The following is a 12830-nucleotide window of genomic DNA, read 5'->3' as shown; positions in this document are numbered from 1 at the left end:
ATTCAAAAATGTACAAAATAGGCCAAGACTCCATAGTGTCAAAAGTCAGGATGTGGTTCCACCAAATATCCAGCAGGTGGCTGACTAGAGGCGCTGTGTTGCCACAGGAAATAGACTTAAACTAAGCGGAAGTAGTGAAAGATAACCTCGCTAATTTTTCTAGCCGTGCTGAGGCAAATTGAAGTACTCTTTCTCCATCAAACTCACTCATTGTCGCTGCAGCGACGCCGAAACATGGATAGATAGTGTTTGTTTTGTTGGGTAAGTTGTTCATTTAACGCGTATTTGCATGATTTAGCGCGCAAAAAGCCGCGCCGCTAGATTAGCTGCTAACGTTAGCCTGTTTGGCTAAACCCAAAGCTATTGTTTTTAGCACATAACGTTCTGTTAGCGGCGGTATTTTACTTGTTTGCTTTATTTGTCGAAGCGGCACAGCTGCTTAATTGTTACCCGTGTGGTATTATTATTTAAGGAGTGTGGTGTTATTTTGCTAACTCGGTTAATATTTTGACCAAATACAATAGCATTGTTTCACGGCTAAGTTTCTGCTTGTGACTTGTAGCATGTAAACATGGTATATTTATATGTATGTGGGTCAGTGACAAATAAACAAGATGTCAAATGGTGTAACTACAAAAAATAGATGAATATTAAATACTTCATCCACCCACAATATATTTGACTTATACATATAATTATTTCATTTTAAAAAACATCATTCTTTTTTTAAAAATATTTCTACATTTACACATTTTGTCAATATTGAGCAGAACATATTCTAAAAACAACCTTTTTTTCTAAAGTTTTGGCAAATCATGTAAAATGTGTTATATACCATAATGTTGCAATGTAAACGTGGATTGTATTTTTTTTCTCATTTTAGTTCACATTTAGTTTCCTGTATATAATCAGATTTTTATGGGGGGAAAAATACTGGTTACACCAACTGACACTGAGTTAGATCATGTCATTGACCCATGTATATTTCTATAGATATATGATTTGTTATTATAATGTATATGCTGTAGAATGAATGTATATACAATATATGTATTATGTGTTAGTAGATTGTGTAATGATGTATCATGTATGATATGTAGAAACGTGTGTAATATGGTTTAGTATGTGAATAATTAATATAACTAAGAATGAATGAAGCACAGTTAAGAAGTGTAAACACTCAATCTGTTTTTGTTTTATTAGGTGAAGCATATCACTCACTTGTTATTTGTTTTTAGTTTTTAATTTTTATAATGTTTATATTTTGTGTTTTCAACTGTATATGTGATACTGTTGGACCCCGGGAAGAATAGCTCTGGCTTTGCTGCAGCTAATGGGGATCTTAATAATAAACTAATTAAAACTAAACTAGCTAATGCTAATGACACTGAACTGTTTATACTGCACCCTTCAATGTAGGGCTGCACGATTATGGCCAAAATGATAATCACGATTATTTTGATCAATATTGTAATTATAATTATACGTAATTATACACGATTATTCATCATGTTAGGGGAAACATCTGTATTTTTATTGCACTACTTTTAAACAACCAGTAGGAACCGTTTTTAGTTTGTGCACAGTGTGTTTTTAGTTTGTTAGTAGTGTGTGAGTGTCCGGTGCTTGTTGTAAACAGAGATCGCTAAGTGAACACCTCCTGCAGCAGCAGCACATACTGACTGTACTGCTACAGAGCTAACTGTTAGCCTATTAGCAATTTGCAGACTGGACGCTTAGGGGTTAACATCCCCTCTGGCTCTGCAGCTGGGAGAGACTGCTGCAGGAGGACTGTGCTTATTTGACTCCTTCTTACTCTTCTTAACGAGCCTCCGGCCCCCGCGGCTCGTTAACCCTCTGGAGTCCATGAAATCATCTGCACATTACTACTTCATGACGTGAAGACATAAAAATGAAGCAACATTGAGCCTTGCCATCAGCTTCCCTCTAAAGTTCTGGCTTGAAACTCCATACCAGATTTTTTTTTAATGATATTCGGCCAAGTAAAACCAGAGATATTTTCAGATATATTTAGTATAAAAATATAGAACTAGATATTATCCTCATTTTACCTGTTATGTGTTATATTTGCAACCTGTGTTGATATTTGCAACATGTACATTTCTGTGTGTGAAACATAATTTTCAAGATCAGATTTTATATTTTCCTTTGTTTCTTTTGGGCTCAAAAGTCAAAGTTAAAAATTAATTTTCAGGACATATAGGTGAGGTAACGCTGAAAAAACTGATACCAACATGCAGGGCAGGAAATGCCCTAGCAATTTGGCCTCGTGACCTTAAAAAAACATATCTGCCCTGAGGCCACGATGGCCTTGATGCCCCGCCCACACTGCCCCAGTTGGTTTTGAGGTTTTATAGTCTGCCTCTTTCCTGTCAACACAGTTTTGACACCTGCGACTTTTGAGAAAAAAATAAAATGAATAAAATCAGCCTTTAAAAACAGAAATTGAATTACAGGAAAACGCACCACAACAAAATACAATAAAACAGGAAAAAAAGTCGAGCAGATAATGCACATTAGAACTGGAAAGACAAAACTAAAGGATAATAGCGTATAATTGCGTTACGAATCAGCAAGCAAGTTTTATCCTGTTTATCATCCCACTTCTTCTCTAATGATAATTGGTGTATTTCCTGACTATTTCCCCCCAGATTTACGGAGGTGGTCCCTGTAAAAGATAATCTCATCACATCTGTGCCCATCTCGAGTGTCACTCTGTGGACTGTGACACATACCAGCGGAGACAAACGGCTTTGCATCCTGTGAAACTCCACAGTCCCCCCCACTTGTCCAGTTGCCACCAACATGGCTAACAGCACCGCAGCAGCAGTGAAGGTTGGGACACCTGGCCCTGCAGGCAGAACTAGTCCAGAGGGATCTCAGGTCAGTCCATTTTTTATTCACAAAAACTCAAAAATGAGGATACTGCTATCTGGATAAACACAAATATAACAACGAGACTAAAAGTGGTAACGTTTCACTTGCAAATTTTAATTTTTTTAATTTAAGCGGAACTGCTACCCTAAAATAGTTTCCTATACTTACTTGCTTCTTGATATATTGCTTAAGTTTGATCAGAGCCGGACTTGCAGTTTTATACCAGACAAATTCTTTACTAATTACATTCTTTAAGACTTTCACCAATAAATTAAAATCAACCTTAGGCTCTTTATCCCCCCCCCCCCCTAAACAATTAATGATTATTTGTTGTGGTTGGTCTTTTTGGAAATGTATTATCTTTGGCATAAAAGTTACGTTTTTATGTGTGTGACTTTTATAAATATTAGTTTCACTCAAAATTTGGAAAATTTCTAAATTGAAAATTGTTTGAAATTAGCTTTCAGTTACAATTATTAAATCAATAGCAGGATCTGTGATTTCATTTTGTGTCCCCTTTTTTGTTTGTGTTTATAGTTTTTAATTTACGTAACTTTTATTTGTTCCATTTTAAATAAATTTAATTTAACAATATGACTGTGATGAGGTACTTTCCATACAAATATGGCACATCACACTCACACTTATATCACAACATATTCCTTTTAAAGAAGAATTACATTTTTTTTTAAATGACAGCTTTCAGGGCATAAAACTGATGATCTATTGATCTTACATATCAACACTTAATAGTCTAACAATGACAGCCTTCAGTGCTGAACAAATTTAAAAATGTAACAAACCTTTGACCTTAGAATCGTGTATTGAATTTTCAATTAGGGAATTTTGACACCCCTTATAAATATGGTTGCAAAACTCATGAGTCAACCCAATAACCAATTTTGTCGTATTTTTTTATTTTTTTATTTAAATGTAAAGCCTCATGGGTGTCCTATTGTCATTTTTGCATTTAGAGCCACGAGAAGACTACTATAGAGAGCATAATACATCTGTTACACCTGAACTATTTTGTACCTGAATTAATGATTTTCTCTCCAGGTGCTAAGTAAGAAGAAGCTGCAGGACCTGGTGAGAGAGATCGACCCCAATGAGCAGCTGGATGAGGATGTGGAGGAGGTCTGTCTGTGGTTTTAATTGCAGTTTCAAATTAAACTCTATACTCCTCAAGGTGTAAACATAGGCAGCGGTGGAATTTTTGTTGTAAAATGAAGCCACTTGCATCTTGTTGCTCTATAGCTTACCTAACCTACAGCCACATCCATCATTTGGAAATCTTATTTTATTGAAAGCCTGGCTGCATGAAAAATGATGCGAGCAGCAGAAAATGTGAGGGATTTGTCCCGCCGTTGTGGAATGTTGCTTTCCTTTACTGAGCGCGATTGATGGTTTTCAAAATGCCTCTCTCTTCTCAGATGCTGCTACAAATTGCAGATGACTTTATAGAGAGCGTAGTGACAGCGGCCTGTCAGCTGGCCCGCCATCGCAAGTCCAACACCTTGGAGGTGAAGGATGTTCAATTACATCTTGGTAAGTAGTTGGCAGCTTTTTGCAATGAAATATTTTCACAAGGGTGGGTTTAGTGTGTCTCTAAGGGTCACACAAAATCTTCAAGTACTGATGATGGCCTCCAATAACTGCAGAATAATTGATTACAAAAAAGGATAAAAATTATGCCCCATATTATGTAAATTTGGCTTAACCCAAAGCGTTAAATGTTGTAGTTGAATCAAGCAGATTTAGGCTTTTTGCACGTTACACAAACAGTTGGCATCCTTAAGTGACGCCTTTGTGGACCCATATACCGTAGGAGAAAAAATATATACCAAAGGTCTTTGAAATTGTTGTGCTCTTAAGTGAAAGGAATTTCACGAGATCACTAAGTGAACACCTCCTGCAACAGCAGCACATACACACTGTAATGCTACAGAGCTAACTGTTAGCCTGTTAGCAATTTGGAGACTGGACGCTGAGGGGTTAACATTCCCTCCGGCTCTGCAGCTGGGAGAGACTGCTGCAGGAGCACTGTGTCGCTTTGACTCGTTCTTACTCTTCTTAACGAGCCGTCGGCCCCTGTGGCTCGTTAAGGAGAGCTGCCGAGGGGTCTGCGGCTCTTCTTAACAAGAGTAAGGAGGAGTCTCCAATAACACTAGAAAAAGTCGCTGGATTTGTCTCCAGTCACTTTCTTGAAAAATAGTCGCTAAGGGGCTCTGAAAAGTGGCTAAATATAGCAACAAAGCCGGTAAGTTGGCAACACTGCTTCACTGGCTTTTACAAATGGCGCGTGTTGTTGTCGCATAGAGTATTACGTCACATGAAGCGATCTGTCCAGTCAGTAACCAGGCTTTTTTCAGGGGAGAAAAACAGCCCTGCTCTTCGACAAAAGTCAGCTCCAGACGGCTCAGATTCAAATTAGGGGCGTTATAGCCCTATTGTAGACACATTTAGGAGGTATTGCTGAGGACAGAATGCAGTGCCAGGTGAGATCTACATATTTATTAGTAGTACGTTATATCCACACTGTGTAGTGTATTGCAAGGAGACGCCTTTTAACTGTAACAGTCTAACAACATGCTGCTCAATCTCTTACTACAGTACATTCACGAACAGATAAAGAAATGGTGCATTGTATCAAACTCAAACATTGTAAGCATCAGTGATGTGACTTTCAGAATGGTTGTTAGCAAATGGCGCACATTGCATCACTTTGCTAGTGGATGCAACTATGTCATGGCAGGACCCAAGGAAGCAGAGAGTGGAGTTCGAAGATGTTTGGATGAGCGGTTTTCAAGAAAGAATTTGGAGACCAATCGATCGTCCCATCCAAACAGGCACATTTTGAACAGACACCGCATTGGTTATTTATCCTTTGAAGGGAGTGTGATGCTGATAGCGAGGAAATAACGCCCCTGATAGCACATGTTGCTGTACGTTTATTTAGTTCAAACTGCCTGTGTCCTGCTGACATTGTGCATTGCTTTTCTCAGAGCGCCAGTGGAACATGTGGATTCCTGGTTATGGCTCAGACGAGATCCGACCGTTCAAGAAGGCCTGCACCACAGAGGCTCACAAACAGGTGAGTGACAGAAGGCTTTGTTTCAGTTTGCCATATTTCAATAATCCTTTCTATTCTAATTTTGTACAGCAGCAACTGTAACAAAGCAATTTACCCCTGGGGATCAATAAAGTGATTCTGATTTGGTATATGTAGAGAACAATGACAACTGTTGATTTATAATTATTATTCATCAGTGTTGCTTTGTATTTATTGTACTGAACACATGCAGTGGGCCTAATTATTTTCATTTGTTTTCTTTTCAGAGAATGGCGCTGATCCGCAAGACAACCAAAAAGTAGCAAGACTGTACACTAATATGTTGTACCCACTCTGTGTATTGTCTTTTCTTTTTGTTCGTTTTCTTCCTTTTAAGTTTGGTTTTTTGGACTATAAAGAAGAAAGAGATGGTTTGGTTGTTTTCCCCCCCATTAGACATTAGATAGGATTTCATTGTGTCTCCTTAACGTGAGTGTTTTGCCAGCACCATCACACAATAATGTAATTCTTGTCTCATGATTCTGTTTTGTTGCCATTAAGCTAAGCCTGGCAGAACTCTACTCATTGCGTTTTTGTCAATAAACGTTTACTGGAATACTTCTTTTGGACGTTGGCCACTGCTGTATCTGGTTTGCCTTCTTCAAAGCAAAAGAGCATTTGGATGTGATTGTAACAATTTTGTTTCGTGTTATCTTGCCAGTAATAATCATAACCACTGAGTATGTAGTCCATGATAGCTCCCTTGTTTACTCACTCCACTCATACAATGTTGTTGATCTTTTTTTTTTATTAAATAGATTGATTATACCAAATTTCTACTGCAAATGGTGGCTACAAACACAAAAAAGCCAGGCTTCTTTTGTTAGACATCTGTGTGCTCCAGTGCATTACTGATTGTAGTAGACTTCATTATATTAACTTTTATTTTAACCATCTTTGTACATTTTATTTTTTTCTTTGGTTTACTTCAGCCAATTGCATCAAAATAATGACAGAATAAATGGTGCTCAGATGTTGATTTCACACTTCACAATGTCAGATTAAAAAATAAATGACTGATCTGTTACCAAAATGACATTTTGGATTAAAAAAAGTTATCCAACCGTGGTTAGACATGCAAAGGAAAGTCTTAGCTGGTCTATAATGAAAACTCAGTTCCTTTGTATATTTGCAGAGGACAATGGACGCTTACCAGTACACAGAGCACTAAAACGTATATGATCGCCTGAGTGTCTTCTAGTAGCAAAATAAATTGTCTGCCTCTTGGTTGCAGGCAGAGGCCGTTCATCAGGCAGATGGACAGTAATTGCTATGGAAACCTCACAACATTTCAAAAGAACAAAGGCACCCTAGAGTCGTTTCATTTAATTAATTTCAACAACAATACCTGAAAACAATCGCTCACTTTCAGCCTGCTGTGCAATTATTATCGATGCAACAAAGCCTCTTGCAGACAACTACTCAGGCCCAAAGCTTTAATTCACATGGAGTCATAGGGGGGCGTTTCCAAGCTCAACAAGGGCACCCAAAACCTTAACTGCTGCCAATCATCAACAGAACAAGCAGAGAAGAGAAAAGCTTCAGAAATTCTGTGCAGAAATGTATCTGAGAAAAAAATAATGTACTCGTACAGCCGTTCATGACCTTTTGATGTGCAACTTTCTTAAAAATAATCCAAGCACTATTTGCAACCCCTTATACATCTTAAGACTTTAGTGTGGATATGAGCTGTGAGCAAAGATGAAAAGCTCAATTTTTGGCTCTTAAAAAGAGCAGTATATTTCACAAGCAAAAAGAAAATATCACAATAACAAATTGAAACCAAAGAACAAATTTCTTCCCTTTATTAAAAATTCTAAGACCCCCTGCGGCATCAGGGGCCACTTTCCACTGTACAGGTCTTAAAGACTTCCAAAAAAAATCAATAAGAGAAGACGTGATCGTATCCCATCCTTGTAGACTGGATGCAATGACGACATGGTCTCCTCTTTCACTGATAAGTCAATAAGTCATCATTACAACCACTGCCCTTCTGAACTGAGGTAAGCAATGACCTCATCAGTCCACATTAGTCCAATCAGCTGCGGGCCCAGCATCTCACAGACGACAGCATAGACCTCGGACACTTTTTTTTTTTAATGTCCCATAAATAGAGCGATATAGATTTTGCAATTAGACAACAATAAGGATTTAGAGCAGCACTATCAGCTGTATGACTAAGGCACATTTTGAGCTAAAAAGAAAAAAAAATGAAGGTAGTATATTTACCATGTTCAACTTAATTTCAGCCTGTTAGCGTGCAAAAATGTGTAGAGTAGCCCTAAACACTACAGCTGTAGGAGATGGGAATATTAGTTTTCATAAAGTATATTAAAAATTTGACCTGATGATGGCACTAGATTAAGAGTTAAAGCTGGGGTAGACCATTTTTGGGGGCATCATTAGGCAAGAAATTCCCTAATAACCTTTCAGCATATTAAGTGGACTGACGTTCCGTTTTCAGGCTTCAAAAATCTAGACTGTCACAGGAGACTTCAGCCAATTACAGGTTATTCTAGAGAGAGGACAATCCAATTTGTGGCTCAACAAAAGCACATGCTTCAGATGGCAAAAGTCAACTAAATAGCGACTGAAAAGGTTGCTATGAAGAAATGTTACTAATAATAGTTAAGCCTCGTGCTATCTGTGAAAAAGGTTGCTCAAAAGATCTGTGGCTAATTCAAGTTCATGTTTAAGTAGCAGTTTGTCATCTCTGAGGGATTTACAGGCCACAAGTTTGCAAAGAAAACAGGAGGTTAATTCTCATTGTGGCTGTAAAACCACATCAGGATCACAATCACAAATTGGATGATTGAAATTAATGACTAGTACTCGTACATGTTACTGTATGAAGTGTTGTGTGAAGGGAGCGCTGCAGGAGAAAGGTTATCATTTTAAATTCTGGTGGGTTTTTGGGTTTGTTTGGGGTTTTTTGCCTTTTCCAGAAAACTGCCTACTCCAGCTTTAAGGCACCTTGAACACAAGCAGCAAATTTTCCCAGCAATCCATCCATAGTAAACAAGATATTTCACTAACAAACAAAAAAAATCCAGCTCCTGGTGTTGCCAGATGAAAAGCAGTGACAGCCAGAGTCAGCAGGTGGTAAAAATCCTTGGGGCAACATGAATGTCTGTGCAAAATGTCATGAAAATCCATCCAATAGTTTTTTAGGTCTCATAGGTATTTCAGTCTGTACCAGAGTGGTGGATCAACCGGCCAACACTGCCACGCCGCCATCATGGCTGAAATATCAAATACACAAACCCTTATTTCTAAAGATAAAGCTTAACCCATTTCAGGAATGTCAAAGTGCTGTATATACAAAGTCACAACATGAGGTTTTTATAATCAGTGTCTGACATTTCTATATGGTTAACATTGTATTTCCACAAGTTGCAAAAATGCATTAGAAATCAGTGTTTCATGACTTAATTACAGTACACTTCCACCACAAATCCAACTTCCTGGAGGCCAGCTTTGGTTCTACAGTAACGTGAGTGCATAGGGGTGATCACCACCAGTCCACAGTTCAAGCACAACACTTCTTGTTGTTCTTGGAGCCTGTGTCGGGCTGTGCCAGGTTGGCTCTCTGTAACTGCAGCGCCTGCGGTGCAGCGCACTTAACTCCATCCCAGCCCTCTTGCAGCTCCACCTCTCCGCTCAGCAGACCCTGGTAGACCCGGCGAGTCAGCAGCTCGAAGGCCTCCTTCACGTTCTGACCCGTCTTGGCCGAGGCCTCCACGTAAGGCATCCCCAGCTGCCCGGCCAGTTTCTCAGCCTCTTCCCGACTCACCACCCTCTCCCCCAGAGCAGCTCGGTCACTCTTTTGGCCCACCAGGACGAACAGAACCTTCTGCGGCTGCACTCGCTCGCACACTTCAGCATGCCACTCCTTGATATGGTCAAAGGAGGCTTGGTTGGTCATGTCAAACACCAGCAGCCCTCCGACTGAGTTGCGGTAATAAGAACGGGTCACTGACCTGAAGAAAGAAAACGGGAGGAAAACACAAAGAAATAGGGAGGAGGTTTGAATTTCAACACATGAAAACCTCACACAGCAGTCACTGGGTTGTGCAGAGTTCAAACTTTGCTGCCAACTTATTTCCTGTTCCAGTGAGCAAATAATCAGCTGATATTCTGCACTGTTTGTGTTGAGCATTTTTTTAAAGATAAGTAGATTGACAAAGAGCCTGCTTCTTTGTAGGGAATTGATAACCAATCTGCTCTTCTAACTTTAATCATGAAACTATCAGGAGGCATGTAGTTCCCTCATGAGTCACTGTGTTTAAACCGACCGAGAGGCCTGTTAAACGCTCCTCCCAGCAGCCGATTGGTAAGAACTTCATAAAATACTTCTTGATGAAAACAAAACCTGTTTTGGCTGAGTTTTAGCTGACTCATGTGGGATTAGCAGGCTACAGATACCACGCAGAGCGGAGGTAAACACAAACAAGCACAGTTTGCAATTTGCTCCGGTTCATTCAACTGGAGAAAAGAAATAATGCATTTAGAGACAGAATGAAATGTGTAACTGCTTGTTTTTTCTTTTTTAATTAAATATGCTGAGCATGAAAAATAATGCCTTTTCAAAGATTTGCATTTCCCACTTTAAGAAATAAAAACAACTGTCTCTCTCTCTGTACACATTGCAAGCTGATCCTGTGCGGGTGACAGGGTGGATACACAGTCATAGCTGAGAGCAAACACTGATGAACAGCTCCGGTATGAATGGAACAACCAGTGGTAGTTTATTTGGATAGTATATTTGCATGCACATGAGTCACTTCTTCAATATGCGAGTACTGTTTTATTCAAAGAGGCCTGGTGCATCCTCACCTGAACCTCTCCTGTCCAGCAGTGTCCCAGAACTGCAGCTTGACACGGACCCCAGGCTCCACTTCCAGGAAGTGGACATAGAAATCTACACCCACCGTCTGGTTGATGGTCTCCAGGAACATGTCTTCGGTGTAGCGCTTCAGCAAGGAAGACTTGCCCACTGTAGAGTCCCCCAGCATGATGACCCTGAACTGGTACTGCCACAAAGTCAGGTCCATTGTCCCTGCTGGTGGTGGAAGAGAGTGAGGACAGAGAATACAGTTTGTAGGGATACAGAGGTGTGTAGAAGTTGTGGGAAAGAGAAAGAAATAAGAAATAGACGACAGGAATTATACAAGTTAGGAATGGTTAGGGGGGAATATATAGAAGAGCCTAGATGGCACCAAGGGAGCTGGAGAAAGAGATAAAGGAAGAGAGGAAACCTGGAAGAGATCAGCTCCCTACCAGTTGGTTTCCTTTCTTTGACGCTCCAAATGTTGAGAAACAACCACAGCAGCCACTCCTTATAAATCTCACAATCAGAAGAGCAGTCGGTGTTGACAGTCATCCCAATCTCCTATGTAGTTGAGGCTGCAGCATCGAGTCTCTCAGTGGCATTCCCATGGTGGTTTGTCAAAATGTCTTCAAAAAGCAGGTACGGGGAGAAATCAGTCCCACAGAGTAGATCCCAGTACGGCTGCAGCTCTCATCTGAGTTGCTGATCTTAACTGCTACTGTAAGCATGAGCTTGAGCATGAGTGTGCTGTGCAGGGGTGTGGACTACTAAAGTTTGCCTGTTGATACTTGACAAAAGGCGGGGCGGCACAAGGACACGGGGAGGGCTGTTTTGAAATGGGAGGGTCAGATGTGGGAGGAAAGGGGTGGGTGGGTGGGGGGGGGGGGGGATAAGGAAGTAGAGTTCCATTTAATAGCATATCAAGGCAAACTGTGTTGTTTCCTGCTGCCAACAGCAAATAACTTAATGTCATCATTACACTCATAGACAGTGAGGGTGAATGCTTGCCAACAACCCACCAGCAGCAGCATTTCTTATCACTTTATGGTCTTGTCTGTAGAGTGAACATGCCACCAAAAAGGGAAGTTGATAACAATACGGCTTTATTTTCCCTGGGGAAACACCAGGATATGAATCTCATGTTTCTACAATAGGTTAGTTGGAGGTGTAATGTTATTTTAAGTTATGACAACATGTGCTTGTTCTTTCTTTAATTAATTGGCACATGTTTTATGCTAGAGTAGCAAGTCAAGAGCAAAAATTTGGTCCTAGTGTACTGTCGTACAAAGCCTAACTGCAGTGACTACACAAAGAGTAACACTGAGAAAAACTGCTTTAAAGTTGTTTATTTATTCATTTATTTATTGGATCTCCATTAGCATCAGCACATTAGCATAGCTATTCTTCCTGGAGTCCAAACATTAAATCAAATTGTCCATTCTCCGAGATCATCAACAAAACAAAAACAACAACAACAGTCAATACAGTCACAACACATATACAATCATAGACACTGACAAACATGTATCACAAGACATGACGCAACACTTGTATAGTAAAATTAAGAGTCCATACACAACATACAAACACCATAGCATAACATACAAACAGATACCAAAAAAAATAAATAAAAAATAGATAAAGGAGGAGAAAAAGCGGTCTCACAGGATAGGAACTAACTTTGTTTTAACTGGCCAACCAAATGGGATATAGGTAGTTAAGTGATGTGACATTTATTTCTTGATGTATTTTTTTTTTGGGGGGCATTTTGTAGCTTTATTGACAGTAGAGATATTGAAAGTGAAAGGGGGAGACAGAGGGGAAGACATGCGGGAAAGGGCTCCGAGCCGGATTCGAACCCGGGCCGCCCGCTTACGAGGACTGGGCCTCTGGGGTATGCGCTCTACCAGGTGTGCCACCGGGAACGCCCCTTTCTTGATGTATTGATAATATAATATTTTTGCTCAAAAATCATGACAATTTATTTGA

The 12830-nt window shown here is 39.8% G+C and overlaps 2 protein-coding genes across 2 annotated transcripts; one reads left to right on the top strand and one right to left on the bottom strand.

The window, feature by feature from the left end:
- The first annotated feature begins 93 nt into the window (after nt 1-93).
- Nucleotides 94-6996, top strand: taf12 (TAF12 RNA polymerase II, TATA box binding protein (TBP)-associated factor). Its single transcript, XM_059338768.1, has 6 exons — nt 94-261; nt 2673-2904; nt 3958-4035; nt 4332-4446; nt 5904-5992; nt 6238-6996. The coding sequence occupies exons 2-6, from the start codon at nt 2827-2829 to the stop codon at nt 6271-6273; spliced, it is 396 nt and encodes a 131-aa protein (XP_059194751.1). The 5' UTR covers nt 94-261; nt 2673-2826; the 3' UTR covers nt 6274-6996.
- On the bottom strand, nt 6690-11683 carry rab42b (RAB42, member RAS oncogene family). The gene is made up of 3 exons (XM_059338767.1): nt 11291-11683; nt 10847-11072; nt 6690-9990 (listed from the first exon to the last, which is right to left on the bottom strand). Exons 1-3 carry the CDS (start codon nt 11391-11393, stop codon nt 9540-9542), a joined length of 780 nt encoding a protein of 259 aa, XP_059194750.1. The 5' UTR covers nt 11394-11683; the 3' UTR covers nt 6690-9539.
- Nucleotides 11684-12830: the final 1147 nt, after the last annotated feature.

Source organism: Centropristis striata, chromosome 8, assembly GCF_030273125.1.
Source record: "Centropristis striata isolate RG_2023a ecotype Rhode Island chromosome 8, C.striata_1.0, whole genome shotgun sequence".
Taxonomy (NCBI): domain Eukaryota; kingdom Metazoa; phylum Chordata; class Actinopteri; order Perciformes; family Serranidae; genus Centropristis; species Centropristis striata.
Note: the sequence above shows the minus strand (reverse complement) of the source record. Positions and strands in the feature narration are given on the sequence as shown.

Bases quoted from the DNA above. Each gene is read 5' to 3' on its own strand.
- taf12 (XM_059338768.1), top strand. From the start codon at position 2,827: ATGGCTAACAGCACCGCAGCAGCAGTGAAGGTTGGGACACCTGGCCCT. The intron at 2,905-3,957 runs GTCAGTCCATTT...TTTTCTCTCCAG, and splicing joins CTAGTCCAGAGGGATCTCAG to GTGCTAAGTAAGAAGAAGCT. The intron at 4,036-4,331 runs GTCTGTCTGTGG...CTCTCTTCTCAG, and splicing joins TGGATGAGGATGTGGAGGAG to ATGCTGCTACAAATTGCAGA.
- rab42b (XM_059338767.1), bottom strand. From the start codon at position 11,393: ATGACTGTCAACACCGACTGCTCTTCTGATTGTGAGATTTATAAGGAG. The intron at 11,073-11,290 runs GTAGGGAGCTGA...TTCCACCACCAG, and splicing joins CAAAGAAAGGAAACCAACTG to CAGGGACAATGGACCTGACT. The intron at 9,991-10,846 runs GTGAGGATGCAC...TTCTTTCTTCAG, and splicing joins GCTGGACAGGAGAGGTTCAG to GTCAGTGACCCGTTCTTATT.